The following is a 22793-nucleotide window of genomic DNA, read 5'->3' on the forward strand; positions in this document are numbered from 1 at the left end:
CATTTGGACTTTCCTTCCTCTCAAACCTTTTGAGCCAAGCTTAAATATTCTGTCATTTTTGCTTTGGGGAAAGATGTTGTAGAACTGCATATGGAAATGAGATAGTGTAGAACTCATTATATTCCTATATAATTTGATAGAACCACTTACAGTCAGACCTTGATCTTATTTTGGGCCTCTTCATTACTTTGCAGAGATGAAAGATTCCCCTCCTCTATGGCTCTCCTTTCAATCCTACCTTACCCTTGGCACCATTAAAGCAACAGAACATCATTTCAAATGCACTATATCATTTAATCTTTTCCAACACTGAAGAACATGATGTTCAGTCTATTTATAGAACAATGCACAGAATATGGAGTTTAATGGGTCTCGGCTTCTCTACTAGTCACAGATATCCTGGCTGATTAAACACACGACTTTAACTAAAAGGGTGTAATATGCAAAACTTAGGAATGCAGGGGGGTTAGGAAGGCCCTGGAGCCTGGAGAATGGTCCCCTCCTATCGACAACTTCCTTTTGTACATTTTCATCTTGAACTTCACAAGCTCTGGCTTAAGCTTAGTGAAGCTCCTACTCCTACTGGGCATTTATTTTAGAACTCCATTCTTCTAGCTTGAAAATCTCTTCTGAATTCCAGGCTGCATGTATTTGTTGCCAGTTTTACTCAGTTGTCATTGTATTGACGTTTTCTTTTTACATAGACCATTCCCTTTCTGGTGTTTGCTGCATTCTATAGGAAAGAATAGAATAAAGTTTGACAATTCTCACTTTATTTCTTTGCTTGACATTTAAATAGTAAGCTTTTTTTGGAGGCTATTTCATATTTTTATCCCCTGTTATGTTTAATGCTTCTTTTTTTGGTTATCCATCTACCCAGTAAAGGTTACAGCCAGACCTTTGTCTCTAGAAGAACTGACCTTATGGACAGTTCTTCCTTGATTGAAATACATTATACACAGTTACTGCATCTTGGCTGAAATTCCAAGCTTCCTCTGTGCTGAAGTTCCCATACTACTAACTAGTCCAGCTGATTGCCAGAGCTGATGCTCTTCACTTCTGAAGTTTGCCTCTTGAAGAAATAATAATGATCATGGAATCCCAGACTGGTTTGTGTTGGAGGGACCTTAAGGCTCATCCAGTTCTAATCCCCTGCCACGGGCAGGGACACTTTCCATTAGACCAGGTTGCTCCAAGCCCCGTCCAACCTGGCCTTGAACATTGCCAGGGATGGGACAGCCATAGTAATAATAATAATAATAGAAATTCCTACATATACTTTTTTCCTATTCTTAATGCTGTAGCAGATTTTGGAGCTTGGGTAAAAAATCTCTCCATGGATGCATGGTCAAAGAGGCACCATACCAGCTGTAGTGGGAATCTGGTAGTTTGTTAGAGTTAGAAGTGAAGTATTATGTGGTTTAAAATAGGGTGAATTTGTCTGGAAACATGTTACTTAACATCTTCTCAAGGAAAGAGCCTCATGTTTTTCTGCATCATTAATAGAGAGGCTGCTGTTCTCTGTTAGTCTAAAATCAGGTTCTGTGTTTTGCTGAAAGCAAAGTGTGATGAGCATCTGTCTGACTGTGATTTAGCGCTCTGTCTTTTTTTATCTGTGTTTCCAGATCTCACTTTTATAACACCTTTCAGCCAGCTCACACCCTAATTAATAGCTATAAAGTATGCAGGAGATGGAGAAATTAACAGAATTTGATCTAGTGTCACCTGCCAACTCAGGTCACCAGACCTGATATATGAGCACTAATTAATGGTGTGGAGGCCTGTGGGTAGCCTTAGAAAATTAAGGCAATCGCTTCCCACAGTGCTGCTCATACCTCACCAGGAAGATGATGAAAATGGGGGCTTGGGGACAGTGACCACAAAACCTTTGCATGAAACTCAAGGGAAAAAATAGACAAACTTGTAAAACTCGTGCTCTTCATTCTCCCCCATGGAATGAAGCCCAAAGGGAAGAGATAATGGTGGGGCTGTTTTCCTGCCTCATTGGCAGCTCATGGGCATGTATGTGTTGTCTCTGACAGGCAGGTACCCACTGGCAGCAAGGTGAGTGAATGGGGTTAAGTATGAGTGTGGGCAATGCTGTTGCTCCAGGCACGTAGGGCCCTGAGCTGTGCTCCATCCCACTTCTCTGTGCTTTCAGCTCGAATTGAGAGAAGTGTTGCTGGCTGGCAAAGGAAAATTGCTCAGAACTCATCAGATGACAATACAGTTGCTGAGCGGTGCAATTAGCTTTCTTACTGGAGCTGCTCTTTGTTGTTCCTGAGGTCTCCAGGGACAAATCTCTTGCATTAGGCTTCCGGGGGAAAAAATCCATCACAAACGCATCCCAAACCCTTCTTTGATTTCAGCCTTCCAGTACCTAAGCTTAGAGAACTGGGCTTGTTCAGCCTCGAGAAGAGAAGACTTTGGGGAGACCTTAGAGCAGCCATTCAATACCTTAAGAGGTGAGCTTTAAGGTTCCTTCCAACCCAAATCATCCTATGATCCTGTGATAACCAAAGACTCTTAGAGGACCGTGTGACTCTGCTCACGTCCTTACGCTGACAGCCACAACACGTTGGCTCTGTGTGTGTGTGCAGATGTGGTGGGGGAAGCCTGTGGCGCTGTCCTGGCACTGGAGCGGTTCTCAGCTGCAGAGTGGGAATGGCTGTGCCACTCTGGCCCTTGTTTGTGCATTCCAGCATCCCTGCGTGTTCCCACTAGAATGGCTCCTAATTGTCCTGACTCAGCTGCTAACAGAGCTGATGCTTCAGATGTGAATAGAAACAGGCTGGTGCCTGGATACCAGGACTCATGGACAATGTGTGGAATTGCTCTTTATTATTGTATTTGTTCCGAGCTAATGTTGAGTTGGGTCTAAATGGCTGCACTCACACAAAGAGCAGGTGGCTGGAATTACCTCAGGCAGAGTCTGCATAGTAAACAGAGGAGTTCTGCTGCACTGTGACAAAGAGGAGAAATGAGGAACTATTTCCTGTGGAGCAATTTGTCTGGTGGGTTGAAATGCTTTTTCTTCCTGCGCAGTACTGGCTGTGATTTCCCCAGATAGCTATGTTTTTGAGAATTATCTGTAAGTTTTATGTGTGCTCTTGATTCCCTTGCCTGCTCATGAGCCCTTCTCTGCCAGCATTTACTCTTGCTCTACTTGCTACTCATGACAGGTCAGGGGAGCACACACTGACACTTCTACTGCCTTGTTTGGTGAGTCAGCAAGAATCGCTTGTGCAAAAGCTCAGCTAGAGGAACTTAAAATTCTGGCTATGGATGATATCACCATAAGACGGTTTCACTTTATGACCTTGTGTGTGTACAAGATTCTGCAAGAATCCACTGAGCCAGGAGAAGAAGTGGATTTATCCCGGTTTTATGCATGAAAAAACCCGAGTCACAGAGAAGGAAGTACAGAAGGGTGCTGCTGCTGCAGCATCAGTTTGTCAAAGCAGTGAGACTGGCTGTAGTGAGGAGACCAAAGAGGACAGCAGGCTCCTGCTCGTGCGTGGAGAAAACCTGCCTCATGCTGGTTGAGGGCCTGATGCAGTGCGAGAATTACCAGCAGTTACTGTTTGATGGGATTTTCATGACCTTCAAACAGCAAAGGCTTGTTCTGAGTCAGGCTTCGCAGACCACTGCTGCTGGGTGGAGTGGGAGGGGTGGAGTAATGAGATTCTGAGATTCTCAAGTTGGGTTGTGTAAGACATCTGGCAGTGTGTGAGCAGGGAAGTTCTGCAGGGCCCCCGGGAGATGTGCTGGGAGGCTGCAGAGTGTTCCCATCTCTCTGTCATACGTGAGCAGAGGACTGAGAGCCTCTATTGCCATCTCAGCACCACGTGTGTCAGCAACAAATGTTGTTCATCTGCTTATTGCTGCCATGGTACAAATTAGTAACCACAATAAGCTCCACTACCATTTACACCCACCTCTAGTTATGTTTTTTCCAGTGGATATATCCATATCCATTAATCTAGACATAACCATATATTGCAGTTGGTGAAAGGGTGTTTGAGCTGTATTCATTCTGTAGCCTGGGAGCTGCATGGGAGCCAAACTCCACCCAGCCCACTTGATTCTGCATTACTTAGGGAGAGTTGTAAAATTAACTAGTTAATTAAGTTAACAGCAAAGAATCTGATCACTAGAACCCAGTTCCAAAGTTGAATAGGGCTTCCCAACCATTTTTGGCTGAATGTCTCCTGGATAAGGCAGTTTGAGCTTGCATTTATCAGACATCTGGGATGGAGAGAGCAGCATTAGCCATTACAAATCCTACCAACTGTGCTACATAATGGAGCCATCTGGACAGAGGCTGCCACATACAACCTGTACTTCCAACAGGTGAGAAAGGGGACACCCTCTTGCTGAGGTGACCAAGGAGAGACCCTGAGGATGGATTAGTCAGGTTCTTAACGCGCTGCAGGCTGTTACCTGGTAATGACCGAGACATGACGTGGAAGGGCCTCAAGGCATGAAGCACATATTGAGTTGGCTTCTGGATCTGTGTGGAAGCAATTTCAGCTGGGCATTGGGCTACTGTTGACAACAGGCTTAATATTTCGATGTGTGGGCTTGCTTTGGAGGCTGAACCTATAAGCTCTAGCTCACTGGTTTCAATCCTTCGTTTCAGAGGAGATATCGACTTGTCTTATGCAATTTGGGACCCAGGGAATTTGAACTAGCTGAACTGATGGAATACGCCATTTTGCTTTTCTGGACAATATGAAAGAAAAGATAAAGGATTCCTGGTGGGTTTATTTGTTTGCTTTGTGAACTGTATTAAGGGATGCGACAAACAGGAAACAGGAGGAAGAGAAAGAGGTATCTACCCCAGCCAAAAATGAAATAGCTTTAAAAAGACAAAAAAATAAAAAAAAGCTTTTTCCCCCGCTGAAAACTGTTAAATATCAACAACAACAAAAACATATTCCATGCAGATTCATTGTGGTTGAAAAAAAACAGTTTTTTAAATGTCAGCCAACTCCAGTTTTAACCTTATTGTCTCTCTCTCTCTCTCCTTAAGTTCCCAACCCCATCCCCTGCTGGGATCTGAGTCATGTTCTGTTGCGGAGCTCTCCTCACACAGCTCACAGCTTTGCTCCAGTCACTTTTTCTGGCCGTTCTGTTCCATGCTCTGAGGTTCACTAACCCACCTCCAAAACTCAGGGTGTCAGCTGTGCACCAGAACATTTCAAACCGACTCCCCTGCTCTGCAGCAAATCAATTATTCTAATGGCCTCGCTATTGACAGGCGCGTGGGCCGCCTCTCTCATGGGTACGGCAGTGACATAAATCTAGTATTAAGCATTCTCTTCATCACCATCTTCCCTCTCCATCCCCTCTGCTGACTGCAGCCCTGTTTTCTGTGCCTCTGGGAGTGACGGCTGGGTCTGGAACAGACTGTTTCGAATGTGCCTCTTATGGAACAATCAGAAAGACGTTTGTGTCCTTACTCTTCCTTCCTTTTGGCTTAAGCCCCTTTTAAACATCTCCATAGTTACCTCTTCATCAGCCTGCAGAGTCATAGCTGCCTGTGCGCAACCATCTCAGGAGTAGCTCTCGCTGTCTGGAATAACCTTCCTCCATCTACTTCTTCTCACTGACTTCCATCTGAAGAGATAGGGCTTCTCTCTTGTCCCTTCATTCCTTTCTTCTGCTGATATTGGTTCTATGGTTGAATGCTTTAATTCATCCACCAGACAATGTGTCCACTCCTCTGCTTCACCTAATTTGTACCATCTATCCTTTGATAGCCTGTGCTACAGTTTTCAGCTCTATATTATGGTTTTATGTGAGAGCAGCTCTACAAAGTGATTTTGTCCTGGGTAGTCCTTTTCTTGCCTAAATCTGCGTGTTTCCTGGAAACTTACAGCCTAGAGGATGAAACGAGAAGTCTGTTTTGCAGTAGATTGCCTGTTCTTATACCAAGTCAAAGGCCACCAGATAATAAATGAAATGAATTGTGAACAGGCTAAGAAGCTGTAGTCCTCAAAATCATATTTACTGCAGACCCGAAACCAAGCACTGTGATTACTGAAGTTTTACATTTGTAGATGACAGTTTCAGTTTAGCCCCTGTGAAATGCACCACTAAAACCATGCTAATCCCTCTGAGATTATCAACCACTTCGGTATCTCGGCCCATTTAGCAGATCTAACCATTAAACTGTAAATGCACTCTAAGCAGGGTTTTCTTACAGCCTCTGAGCACTGACACTTCTCCTCTGTGGTGCAGCTGGGAGGAGGCACAGCTTATTTGTACCAGGCCCCTTTCTGAACATGTGTTGTCCCCCAAACTGAGAAGATCTGAACAACTTGGCCAAATTTTAGTCCTAAAGGGGCTGGTCTAGTGACCTTCTGCCTGGGTCTATACCTGCCTGTACCCTCTGAGGCTGTTCTAGACTGCTTTAAATACGCTTTTGAGGGCTTTGTGTCTTCATCTGCACGCATGTTCACGTGTGCAGGAGCTGGGGCTGACAACCACAGAGGCTTAGCCTGTAATGCTGCATTGACCTTGTTACGGCATTTTTTTCTTACTACAAAGCTGCCAGTGCTCATTGCTCTTTGTCAGACGTGGGCCTACCGAAGCAAACCCACGTTTCTGAGAGCTCCTGTGCAGTTCCTTGTTTCCCCATGCCAGCTCTTGTTTCCCCATGGAAGGCGACGTTGGATCTCTGGGGTCACACTGCTGTAATTAGCCGGACTGTATTGGAGCAGTGTGGGGAGATATGAAAGGGATCTCTGGTTGTCTTTCTTTGAAGCATCATTCCAGGGACAAAAAAATCCCAACAGAACAAACTAACTTTGGGGTACTTAGCACACTCTTTCCAGCTGAGGGACCTCAATTAGTTATTTTAAAGCTGGGCAAAGACAAATGTCATTAGACCTGGGAGACTAAGGACCAACAAAGGCTCCTGTAGCACATTGAAAAACACCTTTCCAGCAGTATTTTCACTAAGAGGGCTAGTGTGTTTTCTCTTTTATTCCCGTTATTTTTTGTTACAGTTTGTGCAAAGACAGGGCTTTGATTTCTCCACTTAAATACATGAATTTTCCTGTCAGCAGCTAGAGTTCACTCAGGAAGGATTCTTCTTGCAGGTTTTTTGACAAGTCTCAGAGTCCAGAGGTCTACAGCATTCCTGGAACCCTGGGGAGAGCAATCTGCACTTCTGGGATCTTTGCTGCACTAAGCTCAAAGGCCACATCTATTCTTTTCACTACTGGTTTATCTGGCAGTCTTTCCATTGCGCATTTCTCTACTGCCCTGCTCTGGGAATAATGTGGCCTGGGGTTGGATTCCCTCGTCTCCAACTTCTGAACAATGAACTGTGCTACTTTTCCTACCACTGCTAAAGGAGAAGCATTTCAGTAGCTGTTAGTAACTGCCTCTGCTTTCTCTTTCCAGGCTTGCAAAGTGGGAGGTGTAGTCCTCAAACCAGCACCAGATACATGTCTCCTCCTTCTTCACATTGCACCTAGCTGCAAACTCAACGCAGTGACTCCAGCATTATCTGAATTACAAAGTCATTCTATTGTCAAGCCTTTTAAGTGTCAACTTGTCTTCAAAGCAAAGGCTGTGACATTCGCTGAAGAACAGCATCATTTCAAAGTCAGGAGGGTCTATTCTTAGCACATCAGTCAAAAAAAGGAAAAAAAGTCTTTGGGGAAAAAAAACCCCATCAATTTTACTTGTCAGAATGATCAATTCCTCTTCCATCCAGCTTGACCTGGTCCTCGCCGCATGCCAGAGGACAGAATTTGATGACACAGCACAATAAATGAAGATTGCCAGATCTCCTTGTAATTAATTCTCTTGCAGTGCAGGTTTGGCACAGAACAATTTATCTCCCAAGTGATAAGATCGCTGGTAGCTTGGTTTTGTTTTTCCTTTTTAAGGAACATTGCTCCTCAGTTAGTTGAAGAATAGGTGCTGGTGTGTAATAGCCACCTCTTGGTATTTTATTCTCGCTATCTAAAAGCTTCTTCCTGCTAGAACACAACAGTTAAGAGACAAAGTTGAGACTGGGAACATCATAATCCAGAGGGACATTGGAGCTGTGCTGCCTTCTCCTGCTTTTCCGCAGCCCCTCGGATCCTCCATGCACTGGAGAGCCCAGGTTTACCCACACCTCCACCTTCAAACCTGGGAATGTCGCATCCAGCCAGTGTGACTCTTGTACAGTACTTTTCCCTGTATTATTTCTCATTGGAAGACTTTAGTCTGAGTTCATAAAAAATAAATAAGCATGGTCTATAGCCTGATCTTGAAACCTACTTGTACCTTACGGAAGTTACGATTCTTGAACTAAATAGAACTTCTTATGAAGTGTTTATATTAAAACATGCCTTACAAATTATTTACTCTTCAGAGAGAAACATAATTCATTTAGCACACTAGAATCTGAGTAAAGACACCTGTGTTATTTCTTCAGAGCTGCATCTTCTAATCTCTGCTTATAAGGAGCTTCTGCTGGTGGGCTCTTCATATTCAGGGACTGAGAGTCTGCAAAGAGCTTTTTCCAACCTTCCTGAAAAAGCCATGCTAATGCCTTTGTATCTTTATTTAGATGGGGAACAGAGTTTTAACTATTACTAAAACTTTCCTATTTTTAAAGAAGGGATTGTATTCCCTGGAGAATGATGCTGGAAGGGAGTTTGTTATCAGAGCTGATTCTTTACATCCCTGTGTGCATCCTGGCCGTCTCCAGAGAGACCATCATTAATGTGCTGCTGTCTCTGCCTTTCTCTTCAGTATTCAGGCAGTGATGATCATGTGAAAATTACTCACACTTCTGACTTGAGAAAACTTTCTTAGCCCAGAAATTAATCCAGTATCAAGGGAATTAGAAATTCAAATGGGGAGAAATTATACACTCTGTATGTCAATACAGCAACCTTTATAAAAGCTGTAATCAGTCATATTGGCATCAAAGGTGCTGGTACATTTCCTTGTCCAACAAATAAAGAAGAAGGTGAATCAGAACAAGAAATTTTGCTGTGCTGCCTGTAGAGGAGGACAGCCTTATCTGAAATCACAGACGTGGAGCTGGTGCTAGAGCTTCTCTGTATTGTGATCCATGGTTCTGCACAAACCTGTTGGTTAATCTTGCCTGTTTATCTGCTGCCCACTGTAAAGCAGATTCTGTCTCTGTGGCTATGTGCTGTTTCAGCACAAGTGCTTTCTCTCAAAGTCTTCAGTCATTTAAATGGGCTGGTGCACTGTCCCCTTAACAAACATCTGTGGGAGTACTCCAGTCCTTCCTGCGCGTTGACACCCAGCATGCTCCTGTTGCAAGTTAAATCCAGCTACCTTATGCCTGCGTGCAGCCTCACATTAGGCAACTCACTCTGCAGATCATTTAAATTCATTAAATGAATGTAATGATCCATACTGGTTTCCCACTGTCCGGCTACTGACTGAACAGTGGGTGGCACAGAGTGGATTTCCATTATGATATCTTTAGGATTTTATCATCTATATTATGTTGTATGACTAACCAGATAAACAACTCTCCCTCAAGAAACACCTCCCCAAATTCCTGCAGTTTGATATTTCACATGTAAGACGCCAAACCTAATGCAGGTATGTGTAAAACCCAGCAGTGACTTACAGAGGCTTCAGCTTGTTCCTGTGTGATTCTGTCTCTCTGCCACTCTCCTTATGTGTTTTGACTGCCAAATGTTGTGGTTTTGTAGGTCTTGTATCTCAGCTCTCTGCTGTCAGCTCCCTGAGATGCAGGGAGTAGGCACGGCCCAGATGCTTGCCTGAAGCAGAAATAGCACATCTTTCTACTACTATCCTCCATCAGCTCCCCTGAGTCTGGAATTTCTGGCAGGCGGCATTCCACAGGGAGAATAAAAACCCCAGACCTTTAGTTTGCAGTTGTTGTAAAAACCTGATTCTGGTTGTGGTGTAATTCAGCTGGCTGAAAGACAGATATAATAAATCTGCTACACTTTCTTAGTGAATCAGTAAGCTTATACTGGTAAAAACTGTTTAGATTTTTGGCTATTCAGTACTCCCCTCACGTTACCAGGGGCTTTTGTGTATTCCCAGTGTTTTGTCTATGTTACAGTCTGCAGCTTTGAGGGGGTATGTGTGCCGATGAGTATATGTTTCTGGATGGTTGTTTTCAAAACTCCAGAGAGACAACAAGAACCAAGCAGCCAGAAAGATAAACAGCTCCTGTTAATGATTGAAGGGTATATGGGTATATGTGCATATTTATTTCAGACTGGTTTGTAGCAAAAGTGAACAATAAAAGCCCCATTGCTTCCATGTTTAAAATACACCAGTACAGAGTGTGCAGTGAACCAACTTGTATCTGCATGGGTACCATAGAATCCCAGGCCGGTTTGGGTTGGAAGGAACCTTAAAGCTCATGCAGTTCCACCCGGCAGGGACACCTTCCACTAGAGCAGGTTGCTCCAAGCCCCTGTGTTCAACCTGGCCTTGAACACTGCCAGGGATGGGGCAGCCACAGCTTCTCTGGGCACCCTGTGCCAGCGCCTCAGCACCCTCACAGTAAACTATAGGCAGTTATAACATGTGAAGTTAAGCGGGTGGATAGTGCAGGCTGCCCTCTGCAGTGCTCTCAGTTTCCCTGGTGTCTCAAAGGCCCCATGGTGACAGCAGGGGCTGAGCTGTCCTGAGCTTTGGTGGCAGGGGGGGTGTCTCTTACCTTCTGCGCTCTCCGCTTGTCGGCTCTCTGGTTCTGGTGGTAAATTCGGCTGAAGTTGGAAACAATGACTGGAACCGGCAGAGCAATGACCAGCACCCCGCTCAGGGAGCAAATGGAGCCAAATATCTTCCCAGCAATTGTCTTGGGCACCATGTCACCATAACTAGAGGGGGGAAAAGAAAAAAAGGGAAGCCCCTCCTTCAGACAAGTGCGATGGCACCAAAAGCCTTTTCTTGTTCGCTGAGTGTGCAGCAACGGGAGTGTCCAGGTTAGACACTAAAGGTTAGAAATCCACCATGCAAGCAACAGTTCCCATGGTGCTGTCATCCTGGAGATGACAACTTGCACCCCGCTTTGGCCATGAATTAAGCTAAACCAAAGCAAGGCACTTGTGTTGCAGAATAGCCATGCCAGCTCAGGCAGCTGCTGGGTACACTGGACTCACATCCTCGCTCATGTAGTACTTACCTCTCCATGTAGATGAACTCTAACAAACTGGAAACTGTGTGTCTGCTTGTGAACAGGTTCATTCCCTTGTAGCCAGGTGCAAATGAGACTGCTTTACACTTTGAAACCCCAGCAGTTTCCTCTGCAGTCAGAAATCTGGGACTCATTCAAAATCTGGCTTCACTACAGAGTGAATTCTCACAAATATGAGACCAGCTGAAAAATCTTCAGGCAAACCTTTGTGCTGCCTTTGACCCAGCAATCTCCATTAACAGCTGTAATTTGTAGGTTAAATAATACCGGCAGAACCCAAGATGGAATATTCTGTTTTGCATAGATGGAAGAGGATGCTGGTTTAAGTTCTGTGGATTCCACACCACAGAAATCACTACTCTGTTGAGTGCTTCTTTGCTGTTTGTGGTTTTAATTTGTGTATTGCAAAAGTTTTCTGCAGTGGTTTTAAATTTAAGGTTAAGCTTTAATGCTGTCCTTATGTAAAGAAAACCAATGTGCTTTGCCTTAATAGCTATTCACCTGTGCTGTGAAAAGGAGAATGGCTGTTATTCCCTCATGGAACATAAGTACTGAAACTGCTCTGGGACTCAGGCACCAGTTTGACTACTCTGGCTCACTGAATACTGTGTTATAGCCAAGGAAACAAGGATTTTGAATTTTGGTTTATTGTTTGGCCTGGCACAATCCCCCTGTTGCATCCCAGGTCGTTGGACCTCTTAATTCTAACCCACTGTGCCATCACTCATGATTCCCCTGTTTCCCAGCACAACTTTTGATATCCAGAGGGCACCGGATGTTGGCAATGCAAATGATGTGCCCTGCGTTCAGCAGATGCGGTGGTAACCTCCATGGGAGGCTCTTCTCCCCTGCAGTTTGCCCTCTAGAAGTGTCTTTAGTGCTTTCTCCTGCAAATGGTTGATAAGCAAGTAAAAACCCATGCAGAAAGCTGGATGTGGGCTGCAGTGTGTTCTGATCATGTAACAAAAAGCTTGTTTGTAGCTAATGCCCCTGGAGTATGATAGGAACATGGTTAGCACAGCCACTGACTGAATTTACAGGCCTTGTTCTGTGAGCCATTTATTACATGCTTGTGTGCAAGTGTATATTAATATCAGTATTCATTGAAGTAATTTTCATCTGGAGGAGAGGGAAAAGCAAGCAGCCGAGTAACAGCAGATTTGTATACAAATCTCTGGTACTGGAATGACTGTATACAAACCACCAGGGGCCAGGAATTCCCGAGGTACCTCTGTGACTGGGGAACACAATGTACTCCCTGAACTCCCACTTCAAGCAGGTTTATGTGACCTGCCTATACCCTGGAGCAGAGGAGAGGACCTGGGCACTGCAACCTGCTGGAGTTCTGCAGCACACAGGGAAAGGATGCTAAACCAAAATCTGTCCTAGGGAAGACATTCCTTGTTTGGAAAGAAGGTGGGGAGGCCCCTAGTTGCTATCAGATGGTGTTTGGGATTTGTGTGCTTTGAGATGTTCTGGTGTTGATGCAGCAAATATTGGAAAGCAAAATGATTTACAGTTGAAGCTTTATTTTTACCTTTGATGTTGGTGTATGACTAACAAAAAGCTTTTATGGAAATTGAGTTGAGCCTAAGAATAATTTACATCTAAGGAGAAAACCAAATATTTCAAACCGCCTTTTTTATCAGCTGAACTTCCTTCCCCAATCCAAGAACTCATTGGTATGGGGGTCTGAATAAAAGCAGAACTCATGGCATGTTAACTGCTTGCTCCTGGAACCCTCATGTGGTCTCCTAAGCTCAGTGGCTGGACAGAATGGCCCAACATGTGGGTGAAGGATGATCATCACCTGGCTATCACACTCTTTGCATCCCAGGAAAGGCTTAGTTTCAGGCCAAGTGACAGGTTTTCTCTGGCATTTTCATTTTTAGTTTTGTGTGTGTTTGGTTTGGTTTTGGTACAAATGTTTCAGGCTTCCCTATCTGAGGCTTAATCAGCTCAAGCAGAATCCTTCTCCTGCCTTTACCTGCATTAAAACTTCTCAGAATACTCAAATCAATAGAATGCTATTCATGTCTATTAACTTCTTAGCTGCTGCTGCTTTATGCAGAGATAGTTTCAGAACTCATGCTAAGTGACAAGGTCTCCTGCCTCATTTAACAGTGCTCTAAAAAGAAACCTTCTTACTTTTCTCCTGCCACCCCTTGGCACAATAAGGCTGAAAATTAATCATATGCCTCATGCATGATCCCAGTGACCCGGAGCGCGAGGAGAAAGCCCTTCTGTGCAGTGTGGAAAGGATAATAAGAAGTGTCTGGCTCACAGTCTGGCTTGTAGAGTTTTATTCTTACATGCAGACTGAGAGTTACCTCATTACTTGGGACTTCAGAGAAGGTGCTTTAAAACACCATCAGGAAGATCAAATTGTCTTGGAGGATTTTGCTGGGGAGATGTAGAACTTCATTTGCAAAACTATTAGAGACAGTACAATGAGAAATTCTGCGCTAACTGGAGCGGGCTGCACAAGACCAAGACCTGAAATTTGTAACACTGACTTCTGGATCTACTGCAGAGTTACCTGTTGGATTTATCCCTCTGGGTTTACATGGCACGTTGTGCTCTTGCCGCCACATTCTCTGGCTTTACTGGGCTGACCTGCAATGTGAGTGATGCTGATGTTTGGAAATGTCCAAGCTTTTTGATCAGAGTAAAACCCAGGTGGAGCTTGATCTAGATCCACTTGCACTTCATGAGAGGCCTCCCTTTGACTTTGGCTATGATGGGGTTTGGAATGAACCTATAAAATTGCAATTGTTCTACTCCTATATTGACATTTGCAGCTACTGCAATATTAATTGCTGGAGTGACTATTTTTATCCCGATGGCACCATGAGGTACTAATGGCCTTATGGCATATTTGTAACAGATACAGTGCCAAATAAACTCATCTATTGGATTTCAGTTACTACTGATTGGGCATGTTAAACCCCAAACTTCTTTTTCCCAGACTGGCATGAGAGAACTCAACTTTCCCATTGATTTATTTAGTAAAAGGCAACTTGTCACCTAAAAAATTTCTTCTCTGTAGAGTGCATTTTAAGTAATTCATCAATAATCTCATTAGAGCAGCAAGAAGATAGAAGAGTTGGGTAATGATTATCATTCAGAGGGTCTAACGGGATGTTTGAGCCTGTAATAAAATAACAGGAGGCTGCGAATTCAGTAGACTTTTAATGTGACCTCCAGTAAATCACTGCAGCTTTCTATACCTCAGTTCCCCATTTATGGAATGCAATTAGTTCTTTATTCTTTGCCTCCTTCGTTAAGTAGGTGGTAGCTGCTTCAGAGCAGGAGCTGTCCCATATGTTCTGAATATACCCAACACCCAGCAGTGCCCCCTAAGTGCTACTGCATTAATAATGTTAATACTACAAGGCAGTTGTACAGAAACCTGGAGTAAACACAGCCTGTACGTAGCTCCAGGCTTGTGCAGAGATCAGTGCTCAGCATGGGCTGGGTGAGGTGTGGAACATGCCTGGAGATAAACATCTTTTCTATTTATTTTGCCAGGAATTAGATGGCAACAGATTGAGCCAGTATTCAGTTGCTGAATTCACCTTTGGGAGGAGCTGCCCTTGCTGCCACAGTCCCTGCAGTGCTCTCTCTGCACACTGATAGTGATTCTGGAGCCTCCACACACGTATCGCACATTTCTAATTACATAGCTTCAGTTTATCCCCTTTTCTTCTCCTGATGTCCCTTCAAAGCCCTGTTTCCTAACAAGGAGACACTGAGAACACTGAGACTCGTACTTGCTGTAAGCATAGTGTAAACCTCAAGTGAAGCCTTAAACAGACAAACCAGGAAAAAAACAAAATAGGAAATGACTTTTAAGTGGCCACTCTTTATTCTGGAGAAGACTCTGAATGCAGAATTTCATCACTTTTTTCTTTGTCGTGTCGTCTTTGGGCACAGAAGGGGTTGTGTGTCACTCGCCCTGATTAGCAGCTATTAGCTGTGACAGCATAATGTGCTGGTGTTTTTCTCTCCGTCAGTAGAGAGAATGCTATCAAACAGAGGTCACTGCTTTGGAGTTCTGGTTTTAGCAGCAGAGGTGTCTGGACACTGCTTAGCTCCCCAGCTGGAGACAGCAATAAATAAGGTGCTGAACAGCTCATCAAATGACTCGCTCTAAAAATAGCCTCTCAGCAGCATCTCTGATGATCCCGTCTCTCCGTGCAATGTTCACAGCCCTAGAAATAGGGAATTGTAGTAAAAAAGCTGGTAGATCCTATGGAATAGGAGCATGGGAAGGTGCTACAGAAGGAACAACTCTGTGGGAACAGTGAAATAGGTTTTCCAGAGGTTTCTCTTTTTCAGCAGCCTTTTTAAGTGTTGACTTCTCAGCCAGTATCAGGCATGGACCTGGGGAGGGGCTTCTGTTCATAAATCACAATTATTGTCTAGCTCTTGTCTCCGTTGGTTCCTCCAGATGCAGAAGAGGTAAGAGTGCAATTGAAAATCGATAAACCTGTATCCCAGCTCCTTCCTTACCAGTAAAAGGCCTGGCTTTGGACAGAGCATCAGGTCCAGCACCCTCCTCTCTCTGGAACTGGCTCGAGGTGGTTGGACCCTCAGATGACTTAGTTCGGGTCACAGAGCCAACACAAGGACATGGGGATAGCTGGCTCCTGGATCAAACAGTCAGAAGGGGACTGTGCTTCCTCTGGTTGCTGTGTTTAAGCAGTCAAGGGATATCTCCTGCCTAGTGGTGCAAAACCGTCTGGTTCTGCAGCCTGTGAAAGCTGAAATATCTCATAGAGGATGGGGACAGAAACAATGCTGCTTCGAATGATTTACTATTTCTGCTTCATACGGGCATTAAAAGCTCTTTGAGAGCTGCTTTATCTCTCTAACCTTTTGCCTGGCACAGTAGAGTCAAAAGAAGATTTCACTCCAGCCTGTCAGCTTCTGCTTTTAGGACAATAAGGACAGAATAATAACATTATGTACCATACAATAGAATATGATTTTGAAAGCCTTTTGCATAAAAGAGATAAAATAGAGCATGGAATTAGCATGTAGCTTTCCAGGTGCAAGAGATCCTTTTTTATACTGTAAGTGAATTGCTGTGCAATGTTTTCATTTGCACAAAGGAGGAAAAAAAGAGTCTAAAATTGAGCTAGGATGTTTCAGTTGCATTGCAAGACTGTCTCTATTGCATTTGACAGCTCAGAGGAGCTCATGTCCCTCCATCTAATAGGTGCAAGACCAGTGTAATCATGCTAATGCTGCTTTGAACCTCCAGTGAAATAATGATCTTGTCACTTCCAATGATGCCATGAAAACAAAAGCAAATATTACTCATTCCTTTCTTGGTTTTGCACGTGACAAATGAACAGGGAATTAAAAGCTCTGGTACAGGGGCTGGGGATAGTGAGATCCTTTGTTTAGGGTTTAATTCATGGTTCCTCTGCCACTTTAGCTGTTCTGTCTGCCTTGCTGAAGTTACCCCATCAAACCCCACAGCTCTCCAGAGCAGAGCGAGCTGCTGCTCCCATGTGCCAGTTTCCTGCCCTGTTGGGTTTTATCCTGTCATGTATTCGTACCTCTGGTATGCAAACCTGCTGTTGCCTTTTTCAGCAGAGGCATGCAGACTTCATGTGTCCTGGGAAGATGGGAAGAGGGCTCTGGGGCTGCCGGGACAATGATACTGTCTGATGGACTGAATGCAGATGTGTGACACAGAACCAGTGATGGAGCATTCCTGGAGCCTGAAAGCTGACTTTGTTCTATGGCCTCAGGATAGACAGGTCCACTTTCCATGTGATTTTTCTGTGACCGTTATCAAGGTATTTTCAGAGCTGTCCTGGACAAGTGTTGTGACGATGAATTAGTTAATGCTGGCATGATACTGTGCCAATACAGAGGGGTTTTGCGAGTGTTTTGCAGACCTAGACTTGGTAATCCATGTCCATAAAGCCAGTCTGATATGTTAATGTCAGCTTGTTAAATATACTATTCCTGGAAGGAACGGGAGGCACTGATGAAACCTGCCACGTGAGGAGGCTTGTGGTGCCTCCTCAAAAAGCGTGCTGCAAACAGAGCCATAGCAGCTTTGAAGCAAGAGCATCTATAAACAGGCTGTCAAACGGCAGACTTGAACAGCAAATCAGCTGTGTCCAGGGAAGTACAGAGCCAATTTCATGCTAGGATTCTTTTACATTAAATATACTTATTTTCTGCCTTGTTTTGAGCTGGGCTGCTCCCCAGCTGGGTATTCAACTTCTGCACTATCTGGCTTGGATTTACACTACTGTTTTCTTTTTCCCTGGCATATTTTACTTGATAATACTTCCGTGGATGCTCTCATCCTCCCTAGATATTCTGCTGAAATTACATCCCTCAGCCACGCTGTGAGGGATGAGTGCTTGTCGTGGTAGATGCATATCTGTGCTAGCAGCAGAGGCTTATCTTCAGTACACAGATTCATTTGATGTTTTGTAAAGCTGTGGTCAGCAGTTATTTAGGAGAGATGTTGCAGGTAATGTTGCCTTTTTGAGTTTGTTCTGGTTTATAAACTCATACTGAGTTTTGTGTAATAAAAGGACTAAGAATTGTGTCTGAAATCACAGAATCATGGACTGGTTTGTGTTGAAGGGACCTTAAAGCTCATCCAGCTCCAACCCCCTGCCACGGGCAGGGACACCTTCTACTAGAGCAGGTTGCCCCAAGCCCCTGCGTCCAACCTGGCCTTGAACACTGCCAGGGATGGGGCAGCCACAGCTTCTCTGGGCACCCTGTGCCAGCGCCTCAGCACCCTCACAGGGAAGAGTTCTGCCTAATGTCTAATCTAAATCCTGGAGAAAAGTCTGATGCTGTTAGGCCTTTTTCTTGTTCTAAGAGAACTGAAAGTGCAGTGAAATGGGAAGCTAGGACACCTAAAACTGAGAGGGATTTCTGTACAGTGCAAGGTGTTATCTCATTGGAACTCACCGATTCAAGGTACTGTGGGGAATTTGCTGGAGATTCATTAAAGGACTGGTCAGCCATCTCTTTATTAACACCGAGACCATGCAGTCATTTCACCTGGGATGAAGAAGGGTCACGGAGGAGATGCTAATTCTGTTGCTTCTCTAACAGTGAGAATTAGAGAGGCAGGTTATTCCCTAATGACTTGCTCAGGGGGAAGCCTATACAAACCCTTGCCAAAGCCAAATGAAGGGATTAGACGGACTCGGGGTGGGTTGTAGCCAGTTTGTTCCTGCACTTGTACAAGAAAGGTGACCTAGCTGAAGGTCTCTGATAGCAGCTGGTAGCATAAATATTCCTTACAACAGCAGGCACTGCCCAAAGAAACAGGAATGTTTATGTAGACTGGGGAATAAACTGAGTAGGTTATTTAATACACTGAGGGTTGAGAATACTTAATATATGCACACACTGGTTCCATTTATTCTTCCTGGCTTGGATCAGCTTCTCAGCCTGTAGGCAGTTAAAACAGATGGTCTGAATTTGGGTAACATTCAGACCTTGAGTTGATGCTAAAAATGGAATTTCATTGGCAAGGAAAGTAGATCAGAAAGCTGAAGCCCCTAGTTTTGAAATGATGAAAGGCTTCTAATCAAGTGTTCTCTATTACCATTCATTAAAAGGAGCTGGGGAAGAAATGGTATTAGAGACCTTTGAGAAAGGGATGCCGATGGCAGTGGGCGCACCTTCCTTCCGCAAGGAGCCTGTGTGTCTGCAAACCTGGCTTGGTGTGAGACATGGGTGTCAACATTGCTTCCTAAAGACCTGCATGCTGGATGGGAGCCACAGTGGGATGGGAACAGAAGCAACTTTATCTCCTTCAGTCACAGGAGTGCTGAGAGGAGCCTCTTTGCATATCGTCTATTAATACCTCTCACACTAATAATCCTTTCGACGCTAACGCTGTCACCCACTTGACTCAGGTTCTGGAATTTCATCGCCTCTGCACATTGTGAACCTTAAACCATATTTGAGGCTTCAGCCAGAGATTTCTTCGCTCTTCATCATTTTCAAATGTGTGGCAGCTGCTAGAAATCTTTCTTTGTTGTAGCTGACAGGAATTACACAAAACAAATGGGGAACCTGTACCAGTTAACACTGTGGTCCCAATTCAGCACATTGTTTCAGCCCTCGCTTCACATTAAGCACATACTTAATTCCTGTTCACTGAAAGCATAACGTGCTTGTTTAAATATTTTTTTTCAAATGGTACTAAGATGAATGTTTGATCTTTGCATTTGGCAAAGCCAAGCTAATACACTGTCGTTACTCCTCTCCCTTTCCCCTCAAACCACTGCTAGAAATGACCTTTCTCTGAGTGCAGAATTGCTTGTGCTTTAGCTCTGCCAGCAAATGCATCTTTAGAGATGGTGTCAGAGACCTCCTGTTTGTCCTCCCTTGATGGCTGATGGGGACCATCTGCCTTGATCTGTGGATGTCACTGTCACAGTAGCAGGTAACAAAAGTAAGGGCTTAAATCTGAAACATCCTGTTGGTCTGTATGGCTCAGAAATGATGTGCAGGGTCATTTCCTAGTGCTTCACAGAAATAGCAGCTTACTATCTAATACACACCTCTGGTTTTCTTTAAAAATAGGTGAGTTGAGCTTGTTCAGCCTGGAGAACAGAGGGCTTCTTAAGGGGAGACCTTAGAGCAGCTCCAGTGCCTAAAAGGGCTGCAAGAAACCTGGAGAGGGGCTTTGGGCAAGGGTCTGTAGGGACAGGACAAGGGGAATGGCTTTAACCTGCCAGAGGGGAGATTGAGATGAGCTCTGAGGCAGAAGTTCTTCCCTGTGAGGGTGCTGAGGCGCTGGCACAGGGTGCCCAGAGAAGCTGTGGCTGCCCCATCCCTGGCAGTGTTCAAGGCCAGGTTGGACACAGGGGCTTGGAGCAACCTGCTCTAGTGGAAGGTGTCCCTGCCCGTGGCAGGGGGTTGGAGCTGGATGAGCTTTATGGTCCCTTTCAGCACAAACCAGTCTGGGATTCCATGATTCTACATTTTCTTTTTTCTGATATCTCGGGTTTCTCCATGGCCACTTAACAAAGCATTAACTAGTTTTTCAGGTGAAAAAGAAAAATGTAAACTGTTGATTTAACAGTTATTCACAGAAAAAGAGGAGCTGACTCCAATGAAGAATCAATATAGAAAAGCTGAATTTCACTTTGCAGTAAACACCTCCAGTCTTAACCTCCACACCTCACTGTCTTTTATTCCTAATGTTTATTCATTCAGCTTTTCAGAGGCAACTCTGTTCTTTTAGTTCTTGCAAAGCTGATACATCTCACAAAAAGGGATCTCAGTTTTCTTTTGCTTCATGCATCACCAGGCAGCTCTGCTGTCTTCCAAGTTTTTCATCCTCAGATCTCAGTTTCAGTAGTAAGAGATGGAGCAGAAAAAGCTTTCTTATTTTTTCTTCCTTCTTTTATTTTCTAATTTCTTTTTAGCCTGCTGAATTTAACAGCATTTTTGGTAGACAAAGCTTTCTCCATTTGACAGTTACGTTGGATTTGAATTTTATTGAGAGGACTTAGCAGGAAACACCAAAGATATTATCTGGGCAGTTATTTTTCTGAGCAGAAAATGAGTCCAGAGGAAACATTTCAGTGGACCCCAGGAGCAGGGGGTGTTGGTGGTAATTTCATGCCAGCCTGAAGTTCTTCACACTAGGGTACTTCAAGTGAAGAGCAACTGCTCCGTGTTGATGCACCTCAGACCCTGCAGCAACACTGATCCCATGCTGGAAGCCTGTGTGTGTCACAGGGCACGTTGCAGAATAAAGAAGAGTCCAACAAGGACAGAGTCACGATCCATTTCCTATGCTTTTTTGTTTGGCAAATTGCAAAGGTCCTTGGTTCCCTGAACCTAGAAAGTTCCATTTGATTCTTTCTTTTCTGACCAAAAGCCCACCCCTCTCTGTGTATATCCTCCCTGTGGGTTTTTCCCTGTGCAGGTATGTTGTTATTTTCAAGGACTCCTGCTCCTTGGTCATTGAAGCTTTTCACCCTACACCTGACAGCAAGTTCTTCCTCGGTCAGTATGTAATTTAATTTAAAGTCTAATGCAGGCACTAAGACTCAAGCCCATTTGTCAGAATTAGCCCCTGCAGTGCTATGGGCAGTCCCTACCCATGGGGGCTCTTTGCGCCTTACACCATACAACAGTGGCACATGTAGGGGTTGTCATGAGGCACCAGGCTCTGATCTTTGTGCTTATTTAATCACAGTCAGCCTCAGCTGGAGGTGCTGGCCCTGCATGGAGGCAGGGGAGAGGCTGCAGCCTCACCCTTGTGCACAGAGGTGTCCTGCCAAATGTGCTTAAAGAACTTCCTGTACACAGTTACTGATCAGTTTATGATGTAGCATTGTTATAATTTGACTAGTATGTCAGTCATTATAAGCTGCAGATGAACAGAGGTATATTTTATACAATATAGAGCACACCTCATAGAATCCCAGACTGGTTTGTGTTGGAAGGGACCTTAAAGCTCATCCAGTTCCAACCCCTGCCACGGGCAGGGACACCTTCCACTAGAGCAGGTTGCTCCAAGCCCCTGTGTCCAACCTGGCCTTGAACACTGCCAGGGATGGGGCAGCCACAGCTCCTCTGGGCACCCTGTGCCAGCACCTCAGCACCCTCACAGGGAAGAGTTTTTTCTAAAATAAGGCCAATTAAAGTGAAGCAGCAGCTTTGCAGCCACCCACTGCTTTGTCTTGGCTTTGCTTGTTGTGACCCAAAGTATTACAGCCAACAAGCATCAACAGTACTCAGGAAATATTAGGACAAAGTTCTGAGCATTATCGTCCATCTGACTATCCCCTGATACGAGCTTCTGGCATGTTAGCAGTTGAGAGCTTCTCAGTAATGCACTTTTTTATAAGTGTTTATTTTAATGGAAAATAAAATGTCCTAGATTAAGGCATTATTTGTTTCTGGCTGCATACAGTAAAGGCCTTTTAAATTACTTCATTCATTATTAATTCAAGAAAGATCCTTATATTACTTGGAGTGAAAGCCTTACACCATTACCTGATAGCAGAATCGTCTTTGTTATCACCTTAAAGCTCTCTATAAAAGGATCCTCTTCACGCAGCTGTGGGCTGGAGAGGGCAGTCAGCGCATGGAACAATTAGACTTTTCCCCTAATAGCAGGGTTGAAGGCTCCTGCCCTGTTGTGAGTTCTTAACTGTGGTGTCAGCTTAAAGGAAATGCTGGGTTTTTTGCTTTCATTTTATCCTTATCTTTGGCTTTTCTGTCTTTTTAAGCAGCTTGAGCGTCCATGCTGAGCCATGTCACATTCAGAATGATGCACATACTGTGAATTTTAATGAGCTGCTAACACTGATTATACAAAAAGCCATCTCAGAAATATTTACCAAGTCAAAAAAAAAAAAAAAAAAAGCCTATGGGGAACTAATTAGCTTTTTAAGAATTGGCTTTTGAAAAGCTCAGATTCTGGAAAAGTTGAACTTGGAGTTGGGAGATGTTTCAAAGAGTTGATATGAGCAGAAGAAAAAGGAGTAAGTTCTAATGGAGTATTACACATCCCTGACATCTCTGTACTGGTCAGAAGATGCACTGGGAGCTGGATCTATAATTGATTCACACTCTAAAAGCTTTCTGAGAGAGG

General features: G+C 44.2%; 1 protein-coding gene across 7 annotated transcripts in view; it reads right to left on the reverse strand.

Annotated features, from left to right (window-relative positions):
• The window catches only part of KCND3 (potassium voltage-gated channel subfamily D member 3), a 130816-nt gene that overhangs the window by 24682 nt on the left and 83341 nt on the right, over window positions 1-22793 (reverse strand). For all 7 annotated transcript variants that reach the window (XM_030473055.1, XM_030473053.1, XM_032920342.1 and 4 more), the window contains exon 3: window positions 10694-10856. In XM_030473055.1, coding sequence (XP_030328915.1) covers window positions 10694-10856 — 163 coding nt within the window. The remainder of the gene's footprint in view (window positions 1-10693; window positions 10857-22793) is intronic.

Source organism: Strigops habroptila, chromosome 18 (assembly GCF_004027225.2).
Source record: "Strigops habroptila isolate Jane chromosome 18, bStrHab1.2.pri, whole genome shotgun sequence".
Lineage (NCBI taxonomy): Eukaryota > Metazoa > Chordata > Aves > Psittaciformes > Psittacidae > Strigops > Strigops habroptila.